Here is a 25,711-nt window from a genome sequence, read left to right on the forward strand (position 1 = left end):
AAAAAAAAAAAAAAAAAAAAAAAAAAGCCAGGATTGACTCCAGGATTTCGGATCACAAATCTGGCCAAGCCAAGTGCATGGGCAAACGAGTCCAATGACTTCCGCCAGTAGGAAGACCCTGGGTTGGAATTAAAAATTCCGATGACCCCCCCTCCCCCGCTGAGTTAGTCAAGGAGAAGAATGTGCATTTAAGGAAGAAGGCTCTCCCTGATCATTTCTGCCACTAGGGAAGGTGTGGCATCCAGCAGGAAGTCTTCCCCTTGGGGCCTCAGTTTTCCCCATCTGGGAAATGGAGAAGCTGGGCAAAGTTCCCTTTCTTTTCTGCATCCTGCAGAGTACTTGGCATAGAGTAAGGACTTGAGAAATGTAGAGCAGCTGCATAACTGGGTGATGTCCTCTCTGTGTTCCTATTTTCCAGGAGCACCGAACTCCCGCCATGACTGACACTGTATTCAGCAACAGCTCTAGCCGTTGGATGTGTCCTAGCGACCGACCGCTGCAGTCAAAGTAAGTCGTCGCGTCTTCCGGGGCATGGCTTGTGTGGGGTCAGCGAGGGAGAAAGGAGTCCCAAAGAAACAAATAGAATTTCCTTCCCTGAGGTGGGAAGAAATGAATCCAGTGAGGGTATTGTTACACAAACTTCACTTTTACTGCTTTGCAAGTTTGGAATAATGAACAAATTCTGAACTGCACGCCCCAGAGTAGAGGCGGCGGGAAGAGCATGGACCCGGTGCTTAGAACCAGGCTCTGTTCTGCTTCTAGACCTGAGCTTTTTTCCTGTGTGATCAGAGGCGAAGCTTTGCCCCTCTCTGGCCCTCAGTTTTCTTATCAGTCACATTAGAAAGTTGGATCAGGTCACAGGGTGCAGACTGGCAGGCCACCGGCTGACTCAGAAGTGTTTTCGTGCTATTTGTTTTTGGCCTCATGATTTAAAAATCGGGAAATGTGACACGAGGGTGACGTCACATTCTGTATCCAAGGATTATTATACCCAAATCAGTGATGCCTCAGATCCGTACCACCCTGGCTTATGAGGGCTGATCAATTTTCAGGCATTTTGCAAGCTGATTATCAAACACAACCATTCTGAAAAATTGAGTTTGTAATTCTGCAGTTAAACAATGTTCAACACAAAGAATGTAAAGACTCAAAATTAATCGCTTAATTATGTTACGACATTTTGTTATTCTCTGTGTTATGTTATATACCCGTGTGTATAATGATACGCTGCCGTGCCTTTCTTCCCAGTTTTGCATCCAGTGGGGTTTTGTCCCCACTGTTAAATTGCCACTGACTGTTGGACAATCTAAGGCTGTTGTTGATCGTTCCTGCAGATTTTCACTCAAAATGGCTTGTTTCTTTGAATGCTGGCTAATTTTTTATTGTGCACTCAATCTGCGAGAATCCTGGGGAATCTCCTTTGGGGATGTTTTTCTTCAGAGGGATTGACACTCTTGCTCCTGCTGGGAGTCAGGGGTACTGCTCCCCAACAATGATGTTAACCTCCCCCCGCCCCACCCAGGAACCCCCAGAGGGTCCTGGCTCCATGTCAGGGTCTCAGATTGAGCTTCTCTGCCCATGAGGAGCTGAGGTCAGACTTTGGAACAGCAGTGCTGGTGTTTGCCTCGACTTCCTGCTCACAGCTCACTGTCCTGGATTCCGTTTGCTTGGTCTTCTTTTTCTTTTTCAAAAAATTGCCTTTATAAAGGTATACATGCATACCTTCGACAGTACACAGTGAAAGTACAATTTGGTCATTGTAAAAAAATTACTCATGAAGCTGTCACAGTAGTCAAGCGAATGAACAAATCCATCCATCCCAGAAGCCTCCTTGTGCCTCTTCCTCCATCTCCTCCCCACCCATCTCTAGGTAATTGCTCATCTGTAACTATATACATTATAATAACTGCACGTTAGTTTGCCTTTTCCAGAATGTCCTACAAATGGCATCGTAGAGCGTGAACTCTTTTTCTGGGAAGAGATGTCTCTCTTCTTTCCTCTCAGCACAGTTTATTTCATGAGCCATCCTTATTGTTCCAGAATGTCCAGACTATTCTGTGTAGCCATAGTCTATTCCTTTGTACGACTGAATTGCATTTTGTTGTGTAGATATACCACAATCTGTTTATCTGTCTGTCTACCGAGGAACACTGGGCTGTTTCTAGTCTGGGTTGGGTGCAAATAAAATGTCTTCTAGAGGGATGCCTGGGTGGCTCAGTCGGTTAGGCGTCTGCCTTCAGCTCAGGTCATGATCCCAGGGTCCTGGGATGGAGCCCTGCATCCGGCTCCCTGCTCAACAGGGAGACAGCTTCTCCCTCTGCCCTTCCCCACTCTCATGCTCTCTTTCTCTCTCAAATAAATAAATAAAATCTTAAAAAAAAAAACAAACTCCTATAGAGATGCTGTCCTCTCTCTTGGGTAATTACTTGGGAGCAGACTGTCCCTACTTACTGGATTCGTCACTAAGCGGCCAGACCGTATTCCAAGTTGGTTGTACCATTTTATGTTCCCACCATCAGGCGTGGGAGAGAGTTCTAGGCTTCTCTGCCATCTCCCCAGCTCTGGAGATGACCAGTCTTTCCAGTGTTAACTCTTCCAGTGTGTGTGCCTTTCTCTGTGGTTTTCACTCGCATTTCCCTATTGACTAATGATGCTGAACGTCTTAGGTAATGTTCCCCCTCCCTCTAACCTCTGTTGAAATGTCTGTTTAAATGCTCATTTTTAAGATCAGGTCAATTACTTTCTTGTTGAATTTTATAGGTTCTTTTTTTCATATGTTACGGATAAATGTCCTTTTTGGAACCACATTTTGCACTTATTTTCTCTCAGTCTGTGATGTGCATTTTCTTTCTCATAACAGAATCTTTTGAAGAGGAAACATTTTTATTTTGACAAAGTCTATTTTGTTTATTTGTTTTGCCAGAGGAGGCGGTGTTGGAACATTCCCTTACTTTCTAGCAATCCCAGAACTGCATTAAAAAAGGGTCTGCTCTGGGGTGCTGGGGTGGCTCAGTGGGTTGAGCCTCTGCCTTCAGCTCAGGTCATAATCTCAGGGTCCTGGGATAGAGCTGAGAGCCTGCTTCCCCCTTTCTCTCTGCCTGCCTCTCTGCCTACTTGTGATCTCTCTCTCTGTCAAATAAATAAATAAAATCTTTTAAAAAAGTGTCTGCTCTGGGGTGCTGGGGTTGCTCAGTCAGTTGGGTGTCCAACTCTGGGTTTCAGCTCTTGTCACTATCTTCGGGTCATGAGATTGAGCCCTGCATCTAGCTCCGTGCTCAGCCCAGGGTCTGCTGGGAAATCTCTGTCCCTCTTCCTCTTTCCCTTCTGCTCAAACGCTTTCTATCTCTCAAATACATAAATCTTTTTAAAAAGAGGTTCTGCCCTAATTTATCTAGGACCTAATTATATATTGGCGAAGGGCCTTTCTGAATATTTTAGTCAGCCCATATTCTCTGAAGCAAAAGCCCCTGTCCACTTCCTTCTATCTAAAACCTCCAGTTCTACAAGTTTTATAATTTTGAAGACACCAGGGAACTCTGTTGGTTTCCTTGTCAACAGGAAACTTCTAGTCCACCAAGCCCCTCCCATGGTGTCCTCTTGGAGCCAAACTTACTTTGCAGAGAATATTCCATCAGCCAAAAATTGTGTCTCTGTAAGATAAACAGTTACCTGAAGGGTGGAGTGGGGTTAAATATTTATTTTATTTAAGAAATGTCAGTTAATTAAAATACCATCCATCAGAGTTTACTTTAGTCAGTAGGAAGCCAACAATCTGCTCTACAATTAAATTAGAACTATTCCAGCAGTCTGGATACAGTTTCATTAAAGTGCTCCTGGGCTCCTGTGAGACATCTTGCATTCTACGTGCATCGGGCTGCCTTGGGCCTGTGTCTCCTCCAGATATTAACATTATTTTTCAAATAAATGCTAATGGGTGAATTACAGTCATCACACAGGCAAGCTCGTCTGCTGTAGCCCGATGCGGCCCCTTCCGATGCCTTTCTCCAGTGAATTAAGAAATCACCTCTTAATTAACTGCTGGCTAGCCAGAGACATTTACTATTTTTGTGACTTTTCAGTTGCCTTCATGATTTTCAAATACCTTCCTCTCTCAGCCTCCTGGAATCTAATGAGGGTGTTTGAAACACCGTCGTTGTCATTGTGTTTGAAAGCTGGGAACACACCTGCTTCGTGCTTGGGGCGGGTGGTGGCCCGGCTCCCTGTGTTGGGAATGCTTGGGGTACTGGAGGTTGGCTTTCTGGCCATGCTGCCGTTAGGTGAGTTCTTTTTGGTACCAAAATCCATTATTTGGAACATCAGTGAGGAGCTCAGCTAATTAATAAGCTGAACTGATTGGTCATTTTAATCGAAGCTGAGCATTTTACAGCCCAGCATTGCAGCCAGCCATTTTTGGACGTGCCAAATGAGAAGATAATGACTGGGCTGGGGGCGGACCAAACCAAACCACTGCACTTTACCCTCTGTGGTTGTTACATCCAGACCGTGTTGGCATTGTTAGGAGATTTCTTTCCTAACTTTATTTATTTTCTCTCTCTCCTTTCTTTGCCTTCCTTCAGTGATAAAGAACAGTAAGTATTTTGATACTTTAATTTTTCTACAAATTGAGTTTTATCTTTTTTTCTGATCAAATTAACTTTGCCCCTAAAGAGAGCTGATTAAAAAAAAAAAAAAAAAAAGAACTGGCAAATTTTACATAACTAAAAAACAAAAAAACAAAACAAAACAAAACCCAAAACCAAGTTTCTTGAGGGAAAAAATTATGAAGTTTCAAAAAAACGATCTTGGTAAAAGGATGGAACAAATTCCTTAAGAGTTTGTTCCTTAGGAGCTCTCCGTTTTCTCCTTGTTAGTCATCTGTGGGATTCCAGCAAATTTATTGACCACTCTGTGCCCCCTCTGCAGCATTTGCCTGGGAACAATGTTCTCAGATAAAGACAGTGTTGGCTCACATAACTGCTATCATTAATAAAAGGTGATGAGGAACAGAACAGAGCCTGTGGGCAGTTACATGCCACACATATGGCCCCTGTCACCTCACGGGAGCTCAGCCTGGTTTCTCAGCGAAGTGCTTTTGATGCAGAGGTCCTGTCTTTGCTTGCAACGTTTGCGTTTTAAATTGGATTTATTTCCTCAATATCCATGACAGATTGAATGCTGGGTCCAATAAATGAACAGTCAGGCTGCAAAGGAGACCAGGCTTTGGCTGTATGTGCACATTGAGAAGCTCTGGAAAGCCGTTTTTACCTTCCCTAAGATGGGGAAGTTATCACAGAGGCAGTGGCAGAGGACCCGGCCTGGCATCAGAAAACCCAGGTCTGAGTCCTGCTCTGGTACTCAGTTTCAGAGTGGCCTTGAGCCATGCCCTTCACCTCCTTGCTTCCCGGCTCCCTCCTTTGTAAAGTGGGTCTGATTACCCTGCTCCTCTTCCCTCTGAGGGTCGGATCAAATGAGCTGTACAGGAAAGCTTTGTAAACTGGAAACCACCAAGCAAAGTCAGAGAGATGTATGAATTACAACCTTTCCTGACCTTTGTGTATATATACATGGTGTGTTTACACATATGCATACACATGTACACATGCACACACACACACACACACACGTATATATACCTTGCATTGTAATATATATATTATATTTATACCTGTATATACCATACATCTGGATATTATATATATACACATATACATGTATATATCTAGCATTGGCATAATTTCAGCTCTTTTGGACCCAAGTGACCACATCATCAGGCCCAGAATCCTTAAAGGTTTTCTTAATGCTGATAAACATTTAAATAGGTGAACCAGGGAAATTCTTTCCCCAACTCCGACCCTCCCTCCCTATCTGTCCATTGCGGGCTTTGGACAAGCTGATCACTAAAGACCATTTGAATGTTCTGCAGTTTCTGTTGTTGGCTGGTAAGACCCTGGCCAGATGAGATCAGCTTTTTATGAATGTCATGAGTATATTATTCAGACATCCAGGGAGAGATGCTGAGACGTTGGTAGGTCATAAATACGGACATCCCCAGAGAGAGAAATTCTGGACTCCAGAGGGTGCCAAGGCTCTTGGAGGCTCCCTGAGGGCTGAAAGTCGAAAGGTAGGGTGTATGTTCATTCTCTTTCCCTTCTTCCTTCACCCTTCCCTCTTCCCTCCCTCCCTCCATTAACAAATACTCACCAAGTGCCTACCAAGTACCAGACACTGTGGTAAGCCCCAGGGATACAGCGATAGCCAGAGTAAGAGTATGTATCTTGTGGGGTCTACCAACAAATAAATGGCCAGTTGGCAACAAATACACAAGTGTGCAAGGAGGTACAATAGCAGAATCACAGTGGGCCATGGGAACACAAGGAGAGGCACCCAGCACAGACTTGGCAGTCATGATGGGAGAGTTCCTGGAAGAAGTGACATGTAAACTGAGACCAGGCAGCAGGGGAGCAAGATGGAGAAGAGATAGAGGAGTTCCAGGTAGGGGAACAGCAGGTGCAAAGTCCAAATAAGAGAGGAAGTGTGGAAATTTAGAGGAAGTGAATAGATCTCAGTCTAACTTAAAAGATTAGCAGGAGCCATGAGATCCCCTTTAGCATTCTAAAGGGGGTGGGGAGCCACAGCATCCCTTCTGCACCCCCTTTAGTCTTCTAGGGGTAAATTTCATCCAATAGGGCCTTTATGCCAGCAGGGCGTATGTAAACTGTTTTGTGGTGAAGCAGCCTCTCCTTCCCCATCCTTTCCTCCTGGATTCATTAAAACCTCATTCTCTGAGCTGGAAAGTGACTTCCTGCTGACACCTGCCTCTATTGGCATCCTGGGGAGAAGGGGGGTGGAGAAGAAGAAAGGAAAGAAAAAGGATTAATTTTCTACACACTGCTGCTATTTAATGCTTCAGAGCCTTTGTGCCCCGACAGCCCTTCCATCATCCCACTCTTTTTGGGAATTATAATTTATTAATAGAGACATCTGGTGGGTACTTATTCTGTGACTATTGTGTGTGTGAAATGAAGAATGGAGGTGGGAGGCCAAAGGGAGGAGGGAGTTTGGTCTTTGCAGGATTTTAGGGAGTGACAGGTGTCACTCAGGGGCTGCCACCAAGAATCAGGCCAGGTTTCCTTCCTTGCTTTGGGGGCTGTGGCTATTGACTGTGGGGCGAGAGCTCCTTCGGACCTTCTCCAGACTCACCTGGGTGGGTGCATTCAGGTGGCCAACGAGGCATGCCAGGATGCCAGTTTCTTGAGTTTCTGTGTCACACGTGCTACTCAGCAAGTCCCTGGTCTCCTTGGAGCATCAGTCAGCTGGAAAATGAGCTGGTCAGCTGCAGTGATCTTCAAACTTTCTGTTAGCCGTGAAACTCTTTCTTTGGATAAACTTAATTCAGAAGCTAAATATGTAAGACAGATGAGAGGAGAACCTTTAGTGGCTGAAAGCACTCATCATAGGGTAGTGACATTCATGCAACTGGTCATTTCAAATAATACCAAACCATAAAATAAATATAGTGGCTCTAACAGGCTTCGCTTTAGTGTGCAGTCGCCATAGCGGAGAGTGTATCAGTTAGCTTTTGCTGTGTGACAAGCCATCTTAAAACTGAGAAGCATAGAACCATAGTTATTTATTCCCAGGGTTCTGGGCATGGCTGGTGGCCCTGCTGGTCTTGCCTCGGCTTGCTTATGCATCAGAGGGTTGGCTGATCTAGGACGGCCCTGGCTGCAATGGCTCAGCTCTGTTCCACATGCTTCTCATCCTCCAGCACTCTGTCCTGGGCTTGCCGTGCTCACGGCAGAGGTGTAAGGGAGGAAGCAGAAACGCAGGAGACTTGCGCAGGCTCAGCTTCAGCAGAGGGGCACAACATCGCTCCCCGGCATTTTATTGGCTGCAGCAAGTTGTAAGTCTGGGAAGGATTCACTGGCAGAGGAATAGACTAAATGTTTGGTGAGAGTGAGTTGAAATTCACATGGCAAAGAGCATGGATATTTGGGAGGGTGAAGTATTGAGGTCATCAATGCAATAAACCATATTTAATGCTTTATTAAACATCAAGTTCTTTAAAATTTCTTCTACTTCTTCTTCTTCTTCTTCTTCTTCTCCTTCTCCTCTTCTTTCCCTTCCTCCCCCTCCCCCTCTTCCTTCTCCCCCTCCTTCTTCTCCTCCCCCTCCTTCTTCTCCTTCTTCTTCTTCTCCTTCTTCTTCTTCTTCTTCTTCTCCTTCTCCTTCTCCTTCTTTTTCTTTTTCTCCTCCTCCTCCTCCTCCTCCTCTTCCTCCTCCTCCTCCTCCTCCTCTTCCTCCTCCTCCTCCTCCTCCTCCTCCTCCTCCTTCTTCTTCTTCTTTCTTCTTCTTTCTTCATTGGGATTCTGCTTTGAGAACCCAGCTGAGTAAGGATGGAGGGCCAGGTTAACTGCCTACTCTGTCCCTCTCTCCCCTACTCCTCTGCAACCCTTGAGATCTCTCCAGGGAACTGCTGAGGACAGTTTGGGAGAACCAGGAGGCAGCAATCATTCATTTCTCCAGGAAGCATTGTCTTAAGTATGTGGATCAGAGCGGAGACAGGATGGGCTCTTCTCTTCCCTGTCTCAGCCAGTGAGCCAGGTCTCCCCTCATATAGCCTTTAAGGGTCCAGAGTAACCTCTCAGGGTCCCTAACAGGAAACAGAAATTATATCATTCCCATTTTAATAGATCCAGAAACTGATATTCAGAGCAGTGCAGAGCCCCCATGTATAGCCTGCTTATATGCAGCTGACCCAGGATTACGACCTTGAACTCTACCCGGTCAGCAAGGGTTCATGTTGGCTGGCAGTGGCCCTCTGGATATTTTCTGGCTTGGATACGAGGCTGTGAGTAACTTGTTCAAAGAAGCAGCACTTGGGTCTCTAGCTTTGGTCTTGGATAAGTTCCCAACACTAGACTCTGGTCTTCAGGATGTGGAGCTACAATCCCCTGCCCAGAGGCCCTTGGCAAGGGAGTCACTGTCCTGTCATGGGAGCATTCTTGAGGGTCCCATGTTCACAGTGCTCCCCAGCATATCATGGGGAGACCCAGACAGACCCAGTCTCTCCCTTGAGAGCAAAGGTTTTGGTTTGAAACACCATCTTGTTTCCCTCTTTTGCTTTTGGAATTAAAACATGAAAATCCACAGGAGGTTTGCGAGTCCCCCACGGAGACCAGTTGGTGACATTTTAAAAAACACTGAATGAGCTGTTTGTCAACTGCATGTTTTGGAGCCGAGAATGGGAGAAGGGTTTGGAGAGATGCTGGCAGCCTCCAGCAGATCTTCTGCTTGTCTGCAGATGGAGGCAGAAGTCTCAGGTGGGCCCTGTCAGGGACCCCCATCCCTGCTTATGTTTATGGAGACATGTATGTCCAGCAGCACCCATTTCCTGTGTACATGGACCCCAGCAAGCTGTGTGTTGGGGTGAGAGGAATTGGTCTCACATCAAGCCCTTGGCTGACCCTATGACCAGACCATGAGCTGCAGGAACATGTCCTCGCAGGGGTTTTTACTGGGTGCACAGCCCAGCATCTCACCTATCCTCTGTTTTGGTCACTGAGAAGCTTTGTAAAGGCAGGAAGTAAGCAGAAAGAGATCAGAAGAAGAGGAAGGAAAAAAATGGGGACAAAGGAGGGAAGAATAGGGACAATTGAGACATCCATTTCTGTGGGAGGCCAGAGGGATATAGGGAGGTGGCCGAATCAGGTTGTGGCTAAGGCTCTTTGGGAAGGATGACTGGTCTTTCTTATGCGGCAGTCCAGTGTGTCCTTTAAAAATAATGGGAAGAAGCAGCAGATGAAGGGATGTTAGCACACCGTAAGGAGATCTTTTTAACACAACATCAGAGACTCCTTATAAGAGAGTGATGTGTCTGTTGTGGGGAGCATTCAAGTAAGGCAGACAGCCAATGGTCTCTACCTCTGGTATTCATGACTTTGTGTAATCCCTCACCTTGAGTCTGGGGACCTGGGACCTGTTTCTAATCTACAGAATACAGCAAAGGGACCTGATGTCCCTCTCATGATTACGTTATATTATATAAGACTCTCAGCTGATAGAAGCTAGATTCACTGGGCATATTTGAAGTCAGCAGCCCACGGGACGAAGCTGAAGAATCCCACCAGGTTAGGAATTGCAGATTGCCTCCAGGACCCAGGGGTGGCCTCTTGACTACAGCTAACAAAAAGCCAGGACCTCAGTCTAGGCAGCTGCAAGGAAGCTGCCAACAACCCAAATTTGCCTGGAAGCAGATTCTTCCCCAGTCAAGCCTCCAGATGAGAACACAGCCCAGTCAACACCACCCTGAAGCCTCATGAGACGCCAAGCAGAGGACCCAGCTGAGCCATGCCTGGACAGACACGGAAACCATGAGATAGTACATGTGTGTTGTTTTAAGCCCCTGAGTTTGTAACAACTCATGACGCAGCAATGGAAATTGTATACTGACACTGTAGATGGGTCTTTATACCCCTCTGTCTCTGTCCTCCAGCCGGGTTTTTCCAGTTATTTAATGCTGCACACCAAATCACCTCCAACTTAGTGGCTCAAGACAACAGAAACCACTTGTCACATCTCACAGTTTCTGTTGGTGGGCCTTTGAGGGTGGCCTCAGGGTGCTTCTGGCACAGGGCTCTTCGTGCAGCTGTAGTCACATGCCCGCTGGGCTGCAGGCATCCCAGGGCTCACCAGGGGCTGGAGGAGCATCATGTAGCAGTCGAGTTGGCACTGGCTGTAACTGGGGGTCCTCCAATCCCTTGCATGTGGGCTTCTCCACCGGGATGTTTACACATCCTTGTGACATGGCACCTGGCTTCTCTCCGGGCAAATGACCCAAGACAGCAAGGCAGAGTCTCTTATGACCCAACCTTGGAAGTCACACACTGCCACATCCACTGTTATTTCACTGGCCACACAGGACCAGCCGGGAGTCAGTGTAAATACCAGGAGGCAGTGGTCCTAGGGGACCATCTTGCAGGCGGACTACCACATGGCTCTTCACCTCCTCAGGCATTCCTCCTGCCTTCTCAACTCCAGGCCTTTGCAAAGACCATTTCTTCCCTCTGCCAGGTCTGGTCTCTTCCTCTGCCATGCCCTCGTGGATTTCAGCTGAGATCTGGGGTCTCCACAGGAGCCCTAGCTCTGCTGCGGGGCCCAAAGCTTATACCAGTGAAGGGGCCCTTTTTAAGATAACAAAGACAAAAATACCTTGCTTTTGCAAATTTTTCAACCACTCAGCCATTGCTAATGCCCTTCTTGGGGTCTGAGAAGCTGGCTGTGCAACCAAATGGTCTCAAATATAAGCTTCTCCGACATCACAGTAGACCCATCGCGAGGTCCTCATGTGGCTGTCACTTCCTAGGGAGCTGTCCTTAGTCCCCTAGACAGACCAGGTTCCACTGCTTGGGTCTCCCAGTGGGTCACACTTTTGATTAGACATTTAACACCTCTTTGGGCCACAAGGGACCATGTCTTATTCAAAATCCTTCTGGGCTTTCAGACACAATTCTAAATACAACTAGTCCAGGGCCAGACAAGGCCCCTGCCCTCCTGGAAGCAACATTGTTGGGGGGTGGGTAGAGAGATGTACTAAACAGGTAAACAACAAAAATTTTTCCAAAAGTAATTTCAGTTAATGATGGGTGCCATGAGGAAAGTAAATCTGGATGGTGGGAGATCGAGGAAGGCCTCTCTGAGAAGCTGCTGTTTGAGCTGAGGCCTCAATAATGAGAAGGAGCCGGGCCTGGAAAGGTCCATGGAAATAAGTTTTCCCAGCAGGGGGAACAGCAAGTGCAAATGCCCTGAGGCAAGAACAAGGGTTCAGTGTTCAGAAGTGAGCAGAGAGGCCAGTGCAGCTGACTGTAGGGATAAGGGAAAGCAAGAGGCCATAAGGATGGAGAGGCAGGTTAAGGACAGATCAGGTAGGATTTTGCAGATGGGCAAAATCTTTTAGAGCATTAAGGTAGAATTCTCACAGTAACATAACGTTAACCATTTAAAAGTACACGATTCAGTGACGTTTATCATATACACGATGTCATGCTCCCACTATAGCCATGAAGTTCTGGGTGTTGTTCTAAATCAGTGAGAAGCCCTGGGAGGGTTTGAGCGGCGTGGTCCCAGCAATTTCGCAATTGCTCATCCCCAGAGATCCTTGCTGCAACACAAGTTGTATTTCCATGAGGAATTTCCATAGGCCACACCTTCCTTCCCTTTCTCAGAGTAAGGTCTGCCCCTAGACATCTGTCTCTCTTCGCTTTTGGGCTCTTCCTTCTCCGCTCTCCGGAACAAATCAGCTGAGGGTGGGAGAATGGAAGAGAAGCCAAGGGGAGGGAGGAAGATGGGGCTTTTAATTTCCAACTTTGAGTGTCAAAAGGCAATTTCATGCCTGCTGATGTGATTAGAGCAGTGGAAATAATGGAGGCTGACAGCTAATGGGGTGCTGGCTTCAGAGGATTCCTGCGTAGTGGTTTTTTTCCCTTGCAGGGACAAGCATTTCTAGTGGTGTTTAACTTTGCACTCCACTCAGGGGGTGTGCCTCAGTGCCACGGGGCAGGGACCATCTTATTAGCAGAGATGATTATAATTTGCCATAGACCACAGCATCAGCCCTCCACCCAGCAGACTTTGATCCACTGTGCCCCCACCAGGGCTGTGTGGGGAGGACTTTGGGTTCCCTCCGTACTGTGGAGGTTAAGTGAGCAGCCTGCCCAGCTCAGAATTCCACTCTGCCACTTTCCAGCCATGTGACTGTGGGCAAGTGGTCTCTTTTCTCCATATTCGAGTCTCCTCACCAGGAAGCAGACAGGAACAACCCCTGCCCTGTAGAGATCATGTGAAGATGACATGAGGTCATGTGGGCACCCAATGGATGCTATGTCAGTATTGGCTTAAAAGGGCCAAGAAAAGTATATTTTGGAACACAAAATGCTATGGGAGATTTCGAGGCTGGAAATCTGGATGTTGATGTGAAGTGAAGAGCTTTTTGTAAATCCAGTTTGCAATTAGATCCAATTTATAGAAGAAATAAATTGTAGCCCAAACAGAACATCTGTGCCAGGCAGGAGCTGGCTCAACCTGGGACCCCGGGCCTCTGACCGCCCTCCCAGAATTGTTTCCACTCCAGCTGTAGAGTCTCCTATTCTGGATTCTTCTCCTGAGAACACCCTTACTCTCTCGGTTCTTATGAGCATCCTGCAGACACTGCTCACAGAGTGTCTACCACGTGCTAAGTGCTTAGTAGAAATAAACTCCTAAGAACCCTGTGAGGGAGGAAAGTGTGTCCCATTGTACAGATGAGCAAACTGAGGCTCGTCTCCCAGCCAGCAAGTTTCCCTGTGGGGATTTGAATTGAGGTTTTCCAGACCCCAGGAAGCAGAGCCTAACCACCACTGCCTGCTTCCTGCTGGGCACCTCTGTGGTCTCACGCCTCCCTGTATTACCTTTCAGGCTCCAGGCAGGCTGGTCCGTCCATCCCAGCGGTCAGCCCGACAGACAGAGGAAGCAGGAAGAGCTGACAGATGAGGAGAAGGAAATCATCAACAGAGTCATTGCTCGAGCTGAGAAAATGGAAGAGATGGAGCAGGAGCGAATTGGGTGAGGCCCGACACGTCCCATCCATGTGGAGAGCCCCGGAGGCCTGAGGCCCAGCAGACTGTGCTGCTGAGGGGTGTGCTGGGGTGGGGCGGACTGCCCCGGGATATTGCCCCCCCCCACCACTGCCCCCTGCCCTGCGTTCGGCAGGACTGGAATCCTTGTGGCACGAGGTGGGAGAGCTCAGGAAGGAGGAGACTGGCTGTTCACGTGCTGGGGGCAGTGGGGGGGGGGCAATATCCTGGGGCAGTCCGCCCCACCCCAGCACACCCCTCAGCAGCACAGTCTCACGTGCTGGTCCAGTGGGGGACACGACATTCTATCTCACAGGGCTGTTGTAAACAGTAGGTGCGATGATGCACGTACACGTCCCAGACCCCAGGGACACTTCATTTTCATAAATGGAAAGAAGAAGGGAAAAAGTAGAGTTTGGAGGACAGAGCTTTTCAAAATGCATATGAGAGAGAAGCAAGGGATATAAGGAGGCCATGTGACATGTGTGTCAGAAAGTGACAACATCATTGAAGAAGGCCAGGGTTAGGGAGGGAGCAGTATGTGGGTGCTCTTACAAAGGGAGGAGTGGGGGAAATGGGGATGACCATGGGGGTGGGGAGGGGGGATGAAAGGAAGATATATGTATATGGGGGGGCTCTTGGCATAGTGGTCAGGATGCCAGGCCCCTGGAGGGTTCTTCCAGACCAGGATCTCAAATGGACCCCCTCCTCCACAGCCCCCTCCGCAGGCCCCTTCTGCCTGGGGCAGCCTTTGCCAGTGGCTTACAACTGGTGTGGGCACTGAGGTGCCCGTTTAGCTCTCCACACACACTCTCAGCTGGGGTGAACGAGGATCTTGGACAGAAAGTGGAAGTTGGTGTCTTTGGTCTGAGCCTCTGCAGATCATTTTACCCAGGGTGGGATGGGGACTGCTGCTGACAGATGACAGACACCTGCTACAGCCGGTGTCAGCATCACCCTCCACCCTCCGTCTGCTTATGCCGGAGGCTGCTGAAGGGATAGGTCTGCAGGGGCGTGCTTGTGGGCTTGCATTCTTATTTTGCTTTTTAAAAGATATGCCAAGAGTGGGGAGTTCTGCAGGCAGGAGGTCTGTGAGTGTGAGTGAGTGTATGAGTGTGTGTGTGTGTGTGTTTGTGTGTGTGTGTTCACTTCACCCAACAATGGACCTCAGCCTTGTGAAGTGAGGGATACGGGTAATAAGAGTAAAAGCTTAAAAGCAAAACTCCTCTTAGCCCTTTTCTGCCATAGCAATTACCACCAGAAAACATCGTTCCTATTTTGCATAATTAGTTTGACTATTGTATATCTCCCTGTCAGATTGTAAGATTACCGAGGGTAGAGGGATTTTTTTTTTTGTTTTTTTTTGTTTTTTGGTTTTTTGCCTGTTTGGTTCATTGGTGAATTCTGAGTCTACAACATAGTAGGGGTGCTGAAAAATAATTTGTTCAGCGAGTGAGTGAACATGGCAGACCATGCTGCCCCCAATTACTTTAGACATAATATGCCCTGTGGCCAAGAGGGTGCCAGTTCCCAGGGAAGGCGCTGTGATTGGCTGGCTTATGTCAGGGGCTGTCTCTCATCCAATCAACTGTGGCTGGGGGTACAGCCATGTTGTACAAACAGGGCACGTGTGCTTCCTCTGGGGGGAAAGTTATGGTGGTCCCTCTGGGCAGAGCTTGAGCCTTCTAGAACAGGATAGATGGGTTCCCTACCTTGTCCTCTGTGTCTTATCATATCACCCCAACTAACTTGAGGGTGTGGTAGAATATTCTAGCACAGTGGTTAATTCCTGGGACCCCTGAGTCAGAGATACCTAGGTTCAAATTCCAGCAATCCCCACATCCCCTCTATGTGACCTTAGGTAAGCCACTTTAACCTCTCCATACCTCAGTTTCCTCATCTGTAAAATGGGGACAATGTTAGCACCTAACTCTTAGTGAGTGTTTAATTAGGGTGCGAAGGGTTATCGTAGTGCCTGGCATAGCCCCACGCTCCATAAAGGGTGGCGGTCCTTTAAAGATGAATTTGTTCAGGAAGCTCAGTTTTTTACCCTGACCAAGGCCTCCATTCTAGAATTATGCCCCGAGACTCCTGTTTGGCAAGCCCTGGAATTCCAGCAGCCCTGGCCTCTCTAAAGGGAATTTGAGAGGCTTCCAGGAAGGCCGAGGCCAAGCCCTTTGATGACAGAGTGTTCCTTTGCTGAGATGGTATGCTTTCTGCCAGAGTGGGGGAGGACAGTGCTTTGGGATTCTGGCTGTGGCTCTTCTCCTGCACTGTTCCAGCAGCCGGTGCCTGCTGGTAGCATTGCCAGAGGCAAGCCCAATGTGGTTTGTGTCTTACGATCTCAAACCTGCCCTCATTCCTGTTCCCTCCGTGCTTCCCTGGGAAGAGATCAGAGCAGAGTCAGATAAAAGCAAGATGACACATCAGACGCAGAACAAGGCTCAGAACGGGGTGCCATCGGGGCTCCCACTTCCGAACCTGGGGCTCTCAGTCAGTGACCCTTTGGGACCTCAGTCCCGCTCCCCTCCATCTAATAAGGAAGTCAGGCTGATTCTCAGGATCCTGAGAATAGCTGGGTGTGTCTGATAGAGGACCCTGCACCATGCATTGGCTGGCCCTCCCAGAGCTAATGAGCTCCTTCTAACTGTTAAAATTGCAGATGTATCTGAGAATCTTTCCGGGTTCACACCAGCTCTGTAATGTGGAAGCTTCTTTCCTATTAACTGAGGGAAAGCCAACACATAAATGATCATCATCATACTAGGTACCATTTACTGAGCATTTACTATGTGCCAAACACTGAATCTAAAACTTCCTATGGATTAACTCTTTAACTGCTCCTCTCAACCTTGTTGAGTAGGTGCTACTATTGTCCTCCTTTTGCAGGTGAGGAAACAGGGTCAGAGAGGTGACTGGCCCAAGGTCACTTGCCCAAGGTCACATAGAGCCAAGGTATACAGTCCTGTCTGGCTGACCTCCAGCATTTTGCTTTTAATTCTTAGGTGTCTTTCCTAAAATCCTGGCCCCAAGTTCTTAGACTCTGAGGAACATGGAAATTTTATAAGCTCAGGTGTGGAGGGGGACACTGTGTGACTAGAAGCTGGAGCCCTTTGGGGGCTGGCCTAGTGGTTTCTTCGAGTTCTCGTTCACTGGTTTGAACCTCTAGATCTGCCGGTACTGCATGTTCCCGTGGCTCTCAGAGACCTGGGGAAGAATTGCCGTCAGGCCTCCCAGAAGGCCCTCCCTCCCTGGGGCACTTTGGCTAGAGCTGGCCACCCCAGGGAACCCCAGGCAAGCATCAGGCAAGAGCTACGTCTCTCCCGGAAGCCTCTTTGCTTCTGACCTGCGGGGATAGGGAGGTGTGGGGGAGGGGGGGTGGGAAGCAGGGGAGGGGTGTCCAAACCTTGCTTCACTGCTCAGCCTACAACCCAGCTCTGCTCTCTTCAGCATCCCTGCAGGGAGAGATGATGGCCAGCAGGGAAACTCATTAAACAGCCTCCTTTTGCCCCCACATTCCTTACTGAGGTGCTGAGTGGGATAGCAGAGTTTATTTTTCACACCCCGAATGCTCTTTGCAGGAAAGGAAATGAATTCCAGGGAGATTGCTTGAGTCATCTCTTGTTCTATAACTGTTCTATAACAGTCACCTGGAACTTAGGGACTCAAAGCAACAGCAGTTGTGCTGTCTCATGATCCTGTGGGTTGAGCACTCGGACAGGGCTCTGCTGGGTGGGTTTTCTGCTCCATGCGGCGTGGGCTGGGGTCACTCGGCTGTATTCAGCTGGTGGCTGGGCTGCACTGGGAGGGCCATAAAAGCTCAGCTCCTATGTCTGTGCTTTGGTGCTCTCTTTGTGGCCCAGCCTTTCTGTAGGATCTCTGCCCTTTCCGTAATCTGGCCTGAGCTTTACATGGCAGCGGGATCCCAAGAGAGCAAAGATGGAAGTTGCTAGGATTCTTAGCAGCTGGGTCTGGAACCGGTGGGGCGTCACCCCTCCACGTTCTCTTTGAGAGGGGAAATAGGTCCCTCCTCCTTCTGGAAGAATGACTTAGGCCCCCAGGGAAGGATGGCGTTAATGGTGGCCATCTTTGGAGACTCTACCACCTTATGCAAAAAGGCGAGTTTAATATAAGGATTGGGAGCTATCTCAGGGGACCCAGGGGCAGGAACACAGCCTGGCCTCAGGAAAGTTTCTTTTCTCCCCGCTTGGTTTTTATAGCCTCACTCCCCATTCCCAGGGAAGGAAGTCCGATTGGGTCACCCATCTCTCATACCAGGGGTGCCAGGTCACACCGGCGTGGCTGCCAAGGGTGAGAAGGACGTTTGTGAGTTGGACAGACACCCATAGGGTGTCCACCGGACTTTTCAATGTATTGACTCTGCAGTTAAACATTTGCCTAGGAAAATCTGTTGGTGGTTTTGTTTTGTTTTTACCAACTGGCAGGCCCCTCTGCGTCCTTACATTTCTTTCTGTCCAGAGCCTCTCAAAGGCATTGGCTCACATACCCTGCCTGTGCCAAGGGATGGGTAGCTGGGTGGCTTCCATCTGAGGTCATTTTCCCTAAACAGATGGGCCCCAAAAAGTAATTAGGATTTGTCATTAACCTTGGTGTCCAGACGCTGTGATGGAGGAGGAAGGCAGAGAGACACGGGGAGACCTGTGGTTGACGGACTCTGTGGGATTCTGTCACTTCCCCATCTCAGTTCCATCATCTCCTATGTTTTTGGCACAGAATTTTTCCAAAATGTGGACAGAGGGAGAAGTGAGTAATAAGACGTGTAACCTTGGTACATTGATTTAGGTTGATACGCTGACAGTAAGCCAGATCATGCTCTCCTCTTTCAAAAGGAAGACCACCCACCACACTGTGGCCTTTTTTTTTTTACCTGGAGTCCTAAGTGTTCTGTAAATAGGATTCAGGGGTTCGTAAGCATTTGTGCATGTGTCTGTGTGTATTTTTTGAGAAGAAATATAATAGATTTCACCAGACTTGGCGGGGGCTGTGGGGGCTCTGAACCCTCCTATGTTAAGAATCACTGAGGGATAGAACCTCAGTGTCCCCAGGCATTGGATCAATGGTTTCAAGTGTCCTCTCACATTAATACTTTATGCAGCCTGTTTTTACAAGATGAACATGGAAGTCTTCCTAATTCCTTAAGTAGCCCAGTGTCTGGCATAAAACGGAGAACAAATGAATATGTGTTGGAGGGATAGTTCGTGCTGAATGAATCCTAAATCCTAAGCCTCGCACTGAGTCACTTTGACCTCATCACTTTCTGGACCTTATCTGTAAAATGGGGAGTTGGACCATGGGGTCTCCGAGTCCTTCCAACCTGGGGTTTTTCAGCCATCATACTATGTGCATTTGAGGACAGATCATTCTTTGTGGTGTATACTGTTCTGGATATCGTAGGTAATTTTTTTTTTAGCAGCGTTCCTAGCCTCCGCCCACTAGATGCCTCTAGTAACCCTCCACCCAGCTAGGACAACCCCAGGTGTCTCCATCCATTGCCACACGCTCCCTGCTGAGAACCGCTGCTCTAGCCCTCTTGTCAGTGGTTCACTAAAGGAAGAAGAAACAGACTTGAGAATTTTCCTGGTGCCATGCTCCACGTCTAGGGAAATAAAACAGTAGCTCACTCTTACAAAGCTCCACGTGCCAGCCCTGTGCTCGAAGCTTTATATAGAGTCCTTTATGTAATTTTTGTAACAATCCTATGCATGAGGCCATGTTATCATCATTCCCATTTTACAGATGAGGAAATTGAGGCACAGAGAGGTTAAGCAACTTGCCCAGGGTTACACAGTTAAAAAGCAATAGAACTGGGATTATGACCTCAGGCAGGCTGGCTCTAGGGCTAGAGTCTTAACTCTGCTGTTCTGTAGAAAAGCAAGTATTTATTTGCCAAGCGCTGTGCTAGGGACTTCCAAATATGTTACACGTCCTTTTACCTCCTTAATGTCCTCATTGAGAGACAGACTGTTGTCCTTGCCATATGGCTGAAAAAACCCGAAGTTCAGTGAGGTTCAGACACTTGCCCGGGGGTGCACAGCCTTTACAGGACTAAACCAGGCTTTTGAACTTGAATCTGTCTCTCTACTTTATCCTGTTGCCTTCTGGGGTGCAGGGAGGGAAGGCAAATTGACAAGTGAGTTAAGGGATTTAGGGATGTCAAGAATTTACAGGGTGTCTTGGATCTTCACTCAGGCTAACCAGTTCTGTCTCACACACTTCTTCCTTCAGTGGGACAGTTCCTGTCTTTCCATGGCAGTGACCCTTGTCCTCTCCCTCCCACCCCCGGCTTGAGGCCAGGCTTGGGGAGGGATTAGAAGGAGCTCTACCCCTAAACACTACAAAGAAACAAAGACTTCATTCTTCTACAGGGGGCAACAATATCTGGGCAGCTAGACCTCGCCTCCGGCGCCATCTCTGCCCCTCGCACACCCTATGTGCCTCGGTTTCCCATCTGTAAAATGGGGATGAATTATGGAGCTGCTTTCACAGGTTGTAGATGGCCTAAGGAAAACAACGCATGTGGGGCTCCTGGGTGGCGCAGTTGGTTGGGTTTCCGACTTTTGGTTTCAGTTTGAGTCGTGATTTTGGGGTCACGGGATTGAGCCTGGCGTCGGGCTCTGCACCTGGTGAGGAGTCTGCTTGGGACTTTCTCTCCCTCTACCCTTCCACCCCTTCAAATAAACAAAAAAAATCTTCAAAGAAAGAAAGAAACAGTGCATACGGAGTACTTAGCACAGCACCTGGTAACCATGACTATCACTGGGTTTATAATGACCCAGCTCCTTGCCTGGCATCGACAGACTTAACTTAGCTCTGCCGAACCCTCCAGCAGTCTTTCTCTCTTGGCTCCCTTGTCTCCAGCTCTGAGCTGAGGTGACTCTCTCCCCAAAGAGCTGAGGCCTGAGCAGGAATCCCATTCCCCAATCCATCAAGGAGAGAAATGAGGATCTACAGCTCCCCAGGTGTCGACAGCAATAAACAACAGTGAGAATTAATGAGTCTGAAATGCTCACGTCCCTCATGCCAGCCGAACGGCTTCATGATAGAGCAGCTCAGTCATTTAAGGACAGGCTCCTGAGAGACCTTGGCCATGGAGACTCAGGCCAGCCCTCCTCAGAGCAGCCATATCCCCGTTCACAGCAGAGGATCTGCTACTGACTTGAGAAAACGCCAAGTTTAATAAACTTAACGGTAATATCCTCCCCCGCCGGGCAATTAGGGTGAGGGGAAAAGCAGCTCAATCTGGAATTGATGGTGTGTGTGAGAGAGAGAGAAAACACAGAGGGAGAGCCAGAGAGAGAGAGAGAGAGACAACATGACAGATACTCTCCCACTTTGTGCGATTTTTCCAAATCGCATGTGATCACAGCCCACCGCTGCTCTAAAGGCGGCCGCTCCAGCCCCATCCCATCAGTGGCACAGCCCTGGCCTTCTGCCCTTTCCCTCCCCGATTGAGGACTCGCCTGCAAAGCCATATGCCTCATGGGCAGGATGCCTCGTCTCCACAGCACGCCACATTAAGCCTACTTCCCCGCGTAATCGTAGCTCCACTAGCCTTCTCCCAACATTCATCGAGACGCTCTAGTGCAGAAGCAGCTGCCGGAATGTTTCTGAGGCCAGTTTGCGCTTGTTGAGGGAGCCCGGGCTTTAGGAACAGGCAGGGTCAGCCCACGACGTGGTTTCTGTCCTCGTCTGTACAAGGCAGCCAAACGGGGCTAGGCTTTCTGGGAGCTGTGCATGAGAAGGTGCGTTCTGCGTGTAGGTGTGATCGCTCACGGGTCTGTGAGCGTGCACGGGTGTGCTCACAGATACACGCGGACCTGTGCCTCTAGGGGTGTGCCCGTGGATGAATGTGTTCACCTGTGTGGATACGGACCATCCATGTCTGTTTCTAGTCATCGCAGCTCCTTCTAAAGCTTTTTCAAAAGACAGATTTCCTGGGGTACAGGGAGTTGTAAAAGCCACAGATTTCCAGAAGAAATAATTAGCAGCAACCATTACTGAGTAGTTATCATGTTCCAGGCATTTTACAAAAACACTCTTACTTTATTTTGGCTACAACTGTAGGAGGTCAGAACTTTGTTTTCCCTGGTTTACAGATGAGAAAGAGAGGCTCAGAATGGTTAAGTAACTTTCTTGGGGGATCCCGGAGCGGGGAAATGGCAAAGCCAAATAGGGACCCAGGCAAGCTCACCCCGGAATTGGCACCCCAAGCCTTGCATCACTGCCTGTTTCTAAATTCTGGAAGTGTGTGCATGCCTGTGTGTGTGTACCTGTGTGTAGGGACTCTGCATTTTCTTGGGGTTGAGCATGAGCACCTGGAGAAGGTGTTCAGGATCCTGAGAGCCCAAAGTTTGGCTTGTCTGACATCCACAGCGAGGCATAGAGATATTTTGCCCAAACCTTGCTCTGGAGAGGAGGGCAGAAGTCTGATTCAGATGTGAGTCAGGTGGACATGGGACCTGGGTGGCAGATGGGGCAGGGATGTGGGTGTGGTAGGCAGAATAAAGGCCCTCTGCCCCACACCCCTAGATGTCCACACCTTAATCCCTGGAAACCTACAGATCTGTTACCTTCCATGGCAAAAAGGACTTTGCAGATGGGATTAAGTTAAGACTCTTAAGATGGGATGATTATCTGGTGGACCCAGTGTAATCACATGGGTCCCTATAAAAGGGAGGCAGGAGGGTCAGAGTCACAGCAAGATTAGAAAATGCTACACTTGCTGGCTTTGAAGATGGAGGAAGGGTCATGACCCAAGGACTACAGGCAGCTGCTAGAAACTGGGAAAGGCAAAGGAATGGATTTGCTCCCGGAGCCTCGAGAAAGAATACAGCCCTCCCAGCACCTTGACTTGAGCCCCGTGAAATCCCTGTCAGACATCTGGTCTCCAGAACTGTGATGGTAATAAATACATGTTGTTTTAAGCATTAAGGTTGCAGTGACTTGTTACATCAGCAATAGGAAACTAACACACGGGGCAGCTTCCTGGAGCCTGCTGTTGGGCAACGGGATTTCACGGCCCTCCTGCTACTGTACGCCTAGCAGTACTGCGTTAGACCCACAGGGGATAATCCTGTGGTTTCCAGAGACCCAGTCCAGCTCCACATGTAGACAAAGTCTGGGGACTTACCTGCCTCTTTCTGCCTGGACCCACTGCGGCATCTGAAACTCTCACTGCTCTGAACGTCTCAAGGGCTCCACTCTTATGTCCACTTGTTGTTTCGAAATGGAGATGTTGAGTCTCCTCTACCTAAAGCCTCTTGATGCTATCCCATCAAGACCCAGCATGCAGCAGGCCCTGCCCACCCCTCCAGCCTCATCTTCCTCCATCCAGCCCATGAGCCATGCTGAGTGTGTCACAGGGCCTTTGCACGTGCTGTTTCCTCTTCTTCCAAGTGCTTTTTCTTGCCCTCTTTACTGGGTCAGCTTCTCTTTATGCTCAGATCTCAACTTGATGGTCGCTTCCTCCGAGATCCCTTCTTGATGGTTCCTGTTCCTCTCTTCTGCCTTCTCCTGACCACTGATACTTGTCCTTCAGAGAACTTACTATGAGTGTGATTGTGATGATCTGTGTGATGAATTCAGTAAGGCCCAAGCCCTCTCTATAATGCCAGCTCCACTCAGGCAGGGACTCACCTGTTTTGCTCCCTCTTGGGTCCTCATTGTCTGCTTGGCACATGGCAAGCGCTCCATAAATATCTGAATGAATGAGTAGCCCATCTGCTTCCATTTGGATAGCAAGGTCAGACCAAGTTGGGAATCCACTTCCCGCCACCTCCAGGGCTGGTCCGCTGGGACCCAGAAGAGGAGACATAGCCTTCTGGTGCTTCTGAAAACGTCCTGGGAAATGCAAGAAGTCACAGAGTAAGCAGCAGCTCTCCTTAAGCGCCCAGCCTGATGATGGATGGGTTTCCTGGACGCAGGGCATGAGTGGTAGTCGTAAAGTTAATCGGGCATGTAAAGACATAACTAGAGAGTGACAGGCACGTACGGTGTCCAGCTAATTGGGCTCTTAATGTGGAGGCATCAGACAGGCAAACAGAACAGACCGCCGATGCAGAGAGGGCCTTCTCTTCGACATGGAGGGAACTTCTGTTTCAAGACGCCATGGGAAGTCGCGGCATTTCAGCCTCAGGATCTGAGACTCCCTGACTGGTACCCGTGGGAGGAAACTTGAGCTTCACCTCCTCTAACCCCCTCACAGTAAAGTCTGGGAAAAGGGCTCCCAGAGAACAGAGGCTTTTTAAGGTCATTGACTGGAGAGAGAGAAGGTAGGATTCAAACCACGTCTTTTAACCCTGCCTTCCTGGCTCCCTATCTTCAAAAATGCATTTTCTCTTCTAAAATAAAGGCAACACATGTTCGTGGTGGGAGGTTAAGGAAGGAAGCATATGGGGAGGCCAGCTAATCGGGTGCTGGAGGACGGAGGGAGACAGAGGCATTAAAGAAGTAAATTAAAAAAAAAAAAAAGGAAATAAACGTTACTTATAACCCCACCACCCAGTGATTCTCACTGTGAATATTTGGGTGTGCTTCCTTTCTGATTTCCTTTTTTTTTTTTTTGTCAAGTGTACATCATGAAATTCATTGCACGTGTTCCAAACCCCAGTTTGCTCCCTGACTACAGTTCTACATCCTGGGTTTTGGGGTGGGGGTCTTTTTCCTCCTTTAACATAATAAGGAGGACATTCTCCCATGCAGTTTGCCCTCCTGCTCCCTTTCTTCCTTCAGTGCTTCCCCAGTATGCCTAGGAATTCACCAGCATCAGAATCACAGAGGGAGCCGCTTTGAGACTCAGATTCCTAGACCCCGCCTCCATCCCACAGCATCACTGTCTGCATGCTGAGCTCTCTCCCCAGGTGATCCCCAGGCAAATCCAATTTCGAGAGCACCCCCCACCCCTTCACACCCCCATGCGTGGCTCCCCGAAGAACTGCTGGGGGGGTGGGTTCTGCAGACCCATAGCTGACAAGGTGGGAGGAGGGGCTCCATGCCTCCATATCCTTTTTGAACGCACGGAGGGTTGCCGGCATCCCTTGGGGTGCACACAGGGTGCTCCTGCCAAGACTGGTAAGAACACACATTCCTTCTGGGATAAAGAAGCCAAAATGTTTTATCACCAGGATAAAGACCCATCGGTGACCCGTGGTCTTCCATGATGTAATTTCAACCTAGCTTCCTGCAGAGTTTCCGTGCTAAGTTTATGACCTTTGGCAGTGACAGCTGTCGGTGCTGAGGTTCTAGCACCGGGGGCTGCAGGGAGGGTATCCACACGAGTGGGCTGCAGGGAAGATCTTGGAGCAGAGAAGGAAGGTGGGCTCGTCCCAGCCCACACGTGTTTCTGTCCTTATTGGTCTCTGCCGAATTCGTGAGTAACAAGGGTTCCTGAGCTGAGACCTCTGAATAATGATCTTAAATCTGTTGTTTTTCCATGCCATTTGCTGTACTGATAGGAGCTAATGAGACTGTCCCCATATAAGGCCTGTTCATGGGGCCTTTTGGCATTGAGGAGTGAACAGTGCAAGAAACAAGCATTTGGGTAGAGGCTTAAGAATGTGGGTTTAAACGGTGAGTGAGTCTGTGGCCTTGATTTTCCAAGGGAGACAGGAAAGCCTCTGAGACTCCTGAGTAGAACGCACTGTGGTTTAGAATTGGGTCATCTGGTCTGGGCTGTCTTCCTGAGGCTTGACCTGAGGCGGGAAGCCAAAAGGGTTTCATGGAAAGCAGCGATGATTTCCTGACCCAGAGAACTAGATGCCCACCCTCGCTGAGCAGCCCCAGGCCAGTCTCTCATCCTCTCTGTGCTGGGGGCCCTGCCTTGCTAGAGTAAGGAGAACAAAATCTCACCATTTCCTGGCTAGGGCAGTGGATAAAGGAAGAAATAGTAAAAGAGGAAAATGTGTACAAGGAAAGTGTCATCATGAATTCACCATGCCCTACCTCCCATCAGCTCGCCTCATTGTCTCATAACATTTGATAATTCTACGATATTGAAAGGCATCCTGAAGTTTACGTGCTCTGGACAGCTTTAGGCCGTTTCTTTAAACTGTAGCTTTCCAAAGGAAATCCAATTCAACACT

The 25,711-nt window shown here is 48.6% G+C and overlaps 1 protein-coding gene across 2 annotated transcripts in view; it reads left to right on the top strand.

Moving 5' to 3' along the window:
- Positions 1 to 436: 436 nt before the first annotated feature.
- LOC111156435 (rabphilin 3A) overlaps positions 437 to 25,711 on the top strand; it is a 65,498-nt gene continuing 40,223 nt past the window's right edge. The window contains exons 1-3 of one of the 2 annotated variants that reach the window (XM_022517340.1): positions 437 to 507; positions 4,578 to 4,589; positions 13,453 to 13,599. In XM_022517340.1, the coding sequence (XP_022373048.1) occupies positions 437 to 507; positions 4,578 to 4,589; positions 13,453 to 13,599 (230 nt within the window). The remainder of the gene's footprint in view (positions 508 to 4,577; positions 4,590 to 13,452; positions 13,600 to 25,711) is intronic. The other variant, XM_022517339.1, reaches the window with a different exon arrangement.

The sequence above is a fragment of the Enhydra lutris genome, unplaced genomic scaffold, assembly GCF_002288905.1.
Source record: "Enhydra lutris kenyoni isolate GAN:26980312 unplaced genomic scaffold, ASM228890v2 scaffoldscaffold46, whole genome shotgun sequence".
Lineage (NCBI taxonomy): Eukaryota > Metazoa > Chordata > Mammalia > Carnivora > Mustelidae > Enhydra > Enhydra lutris.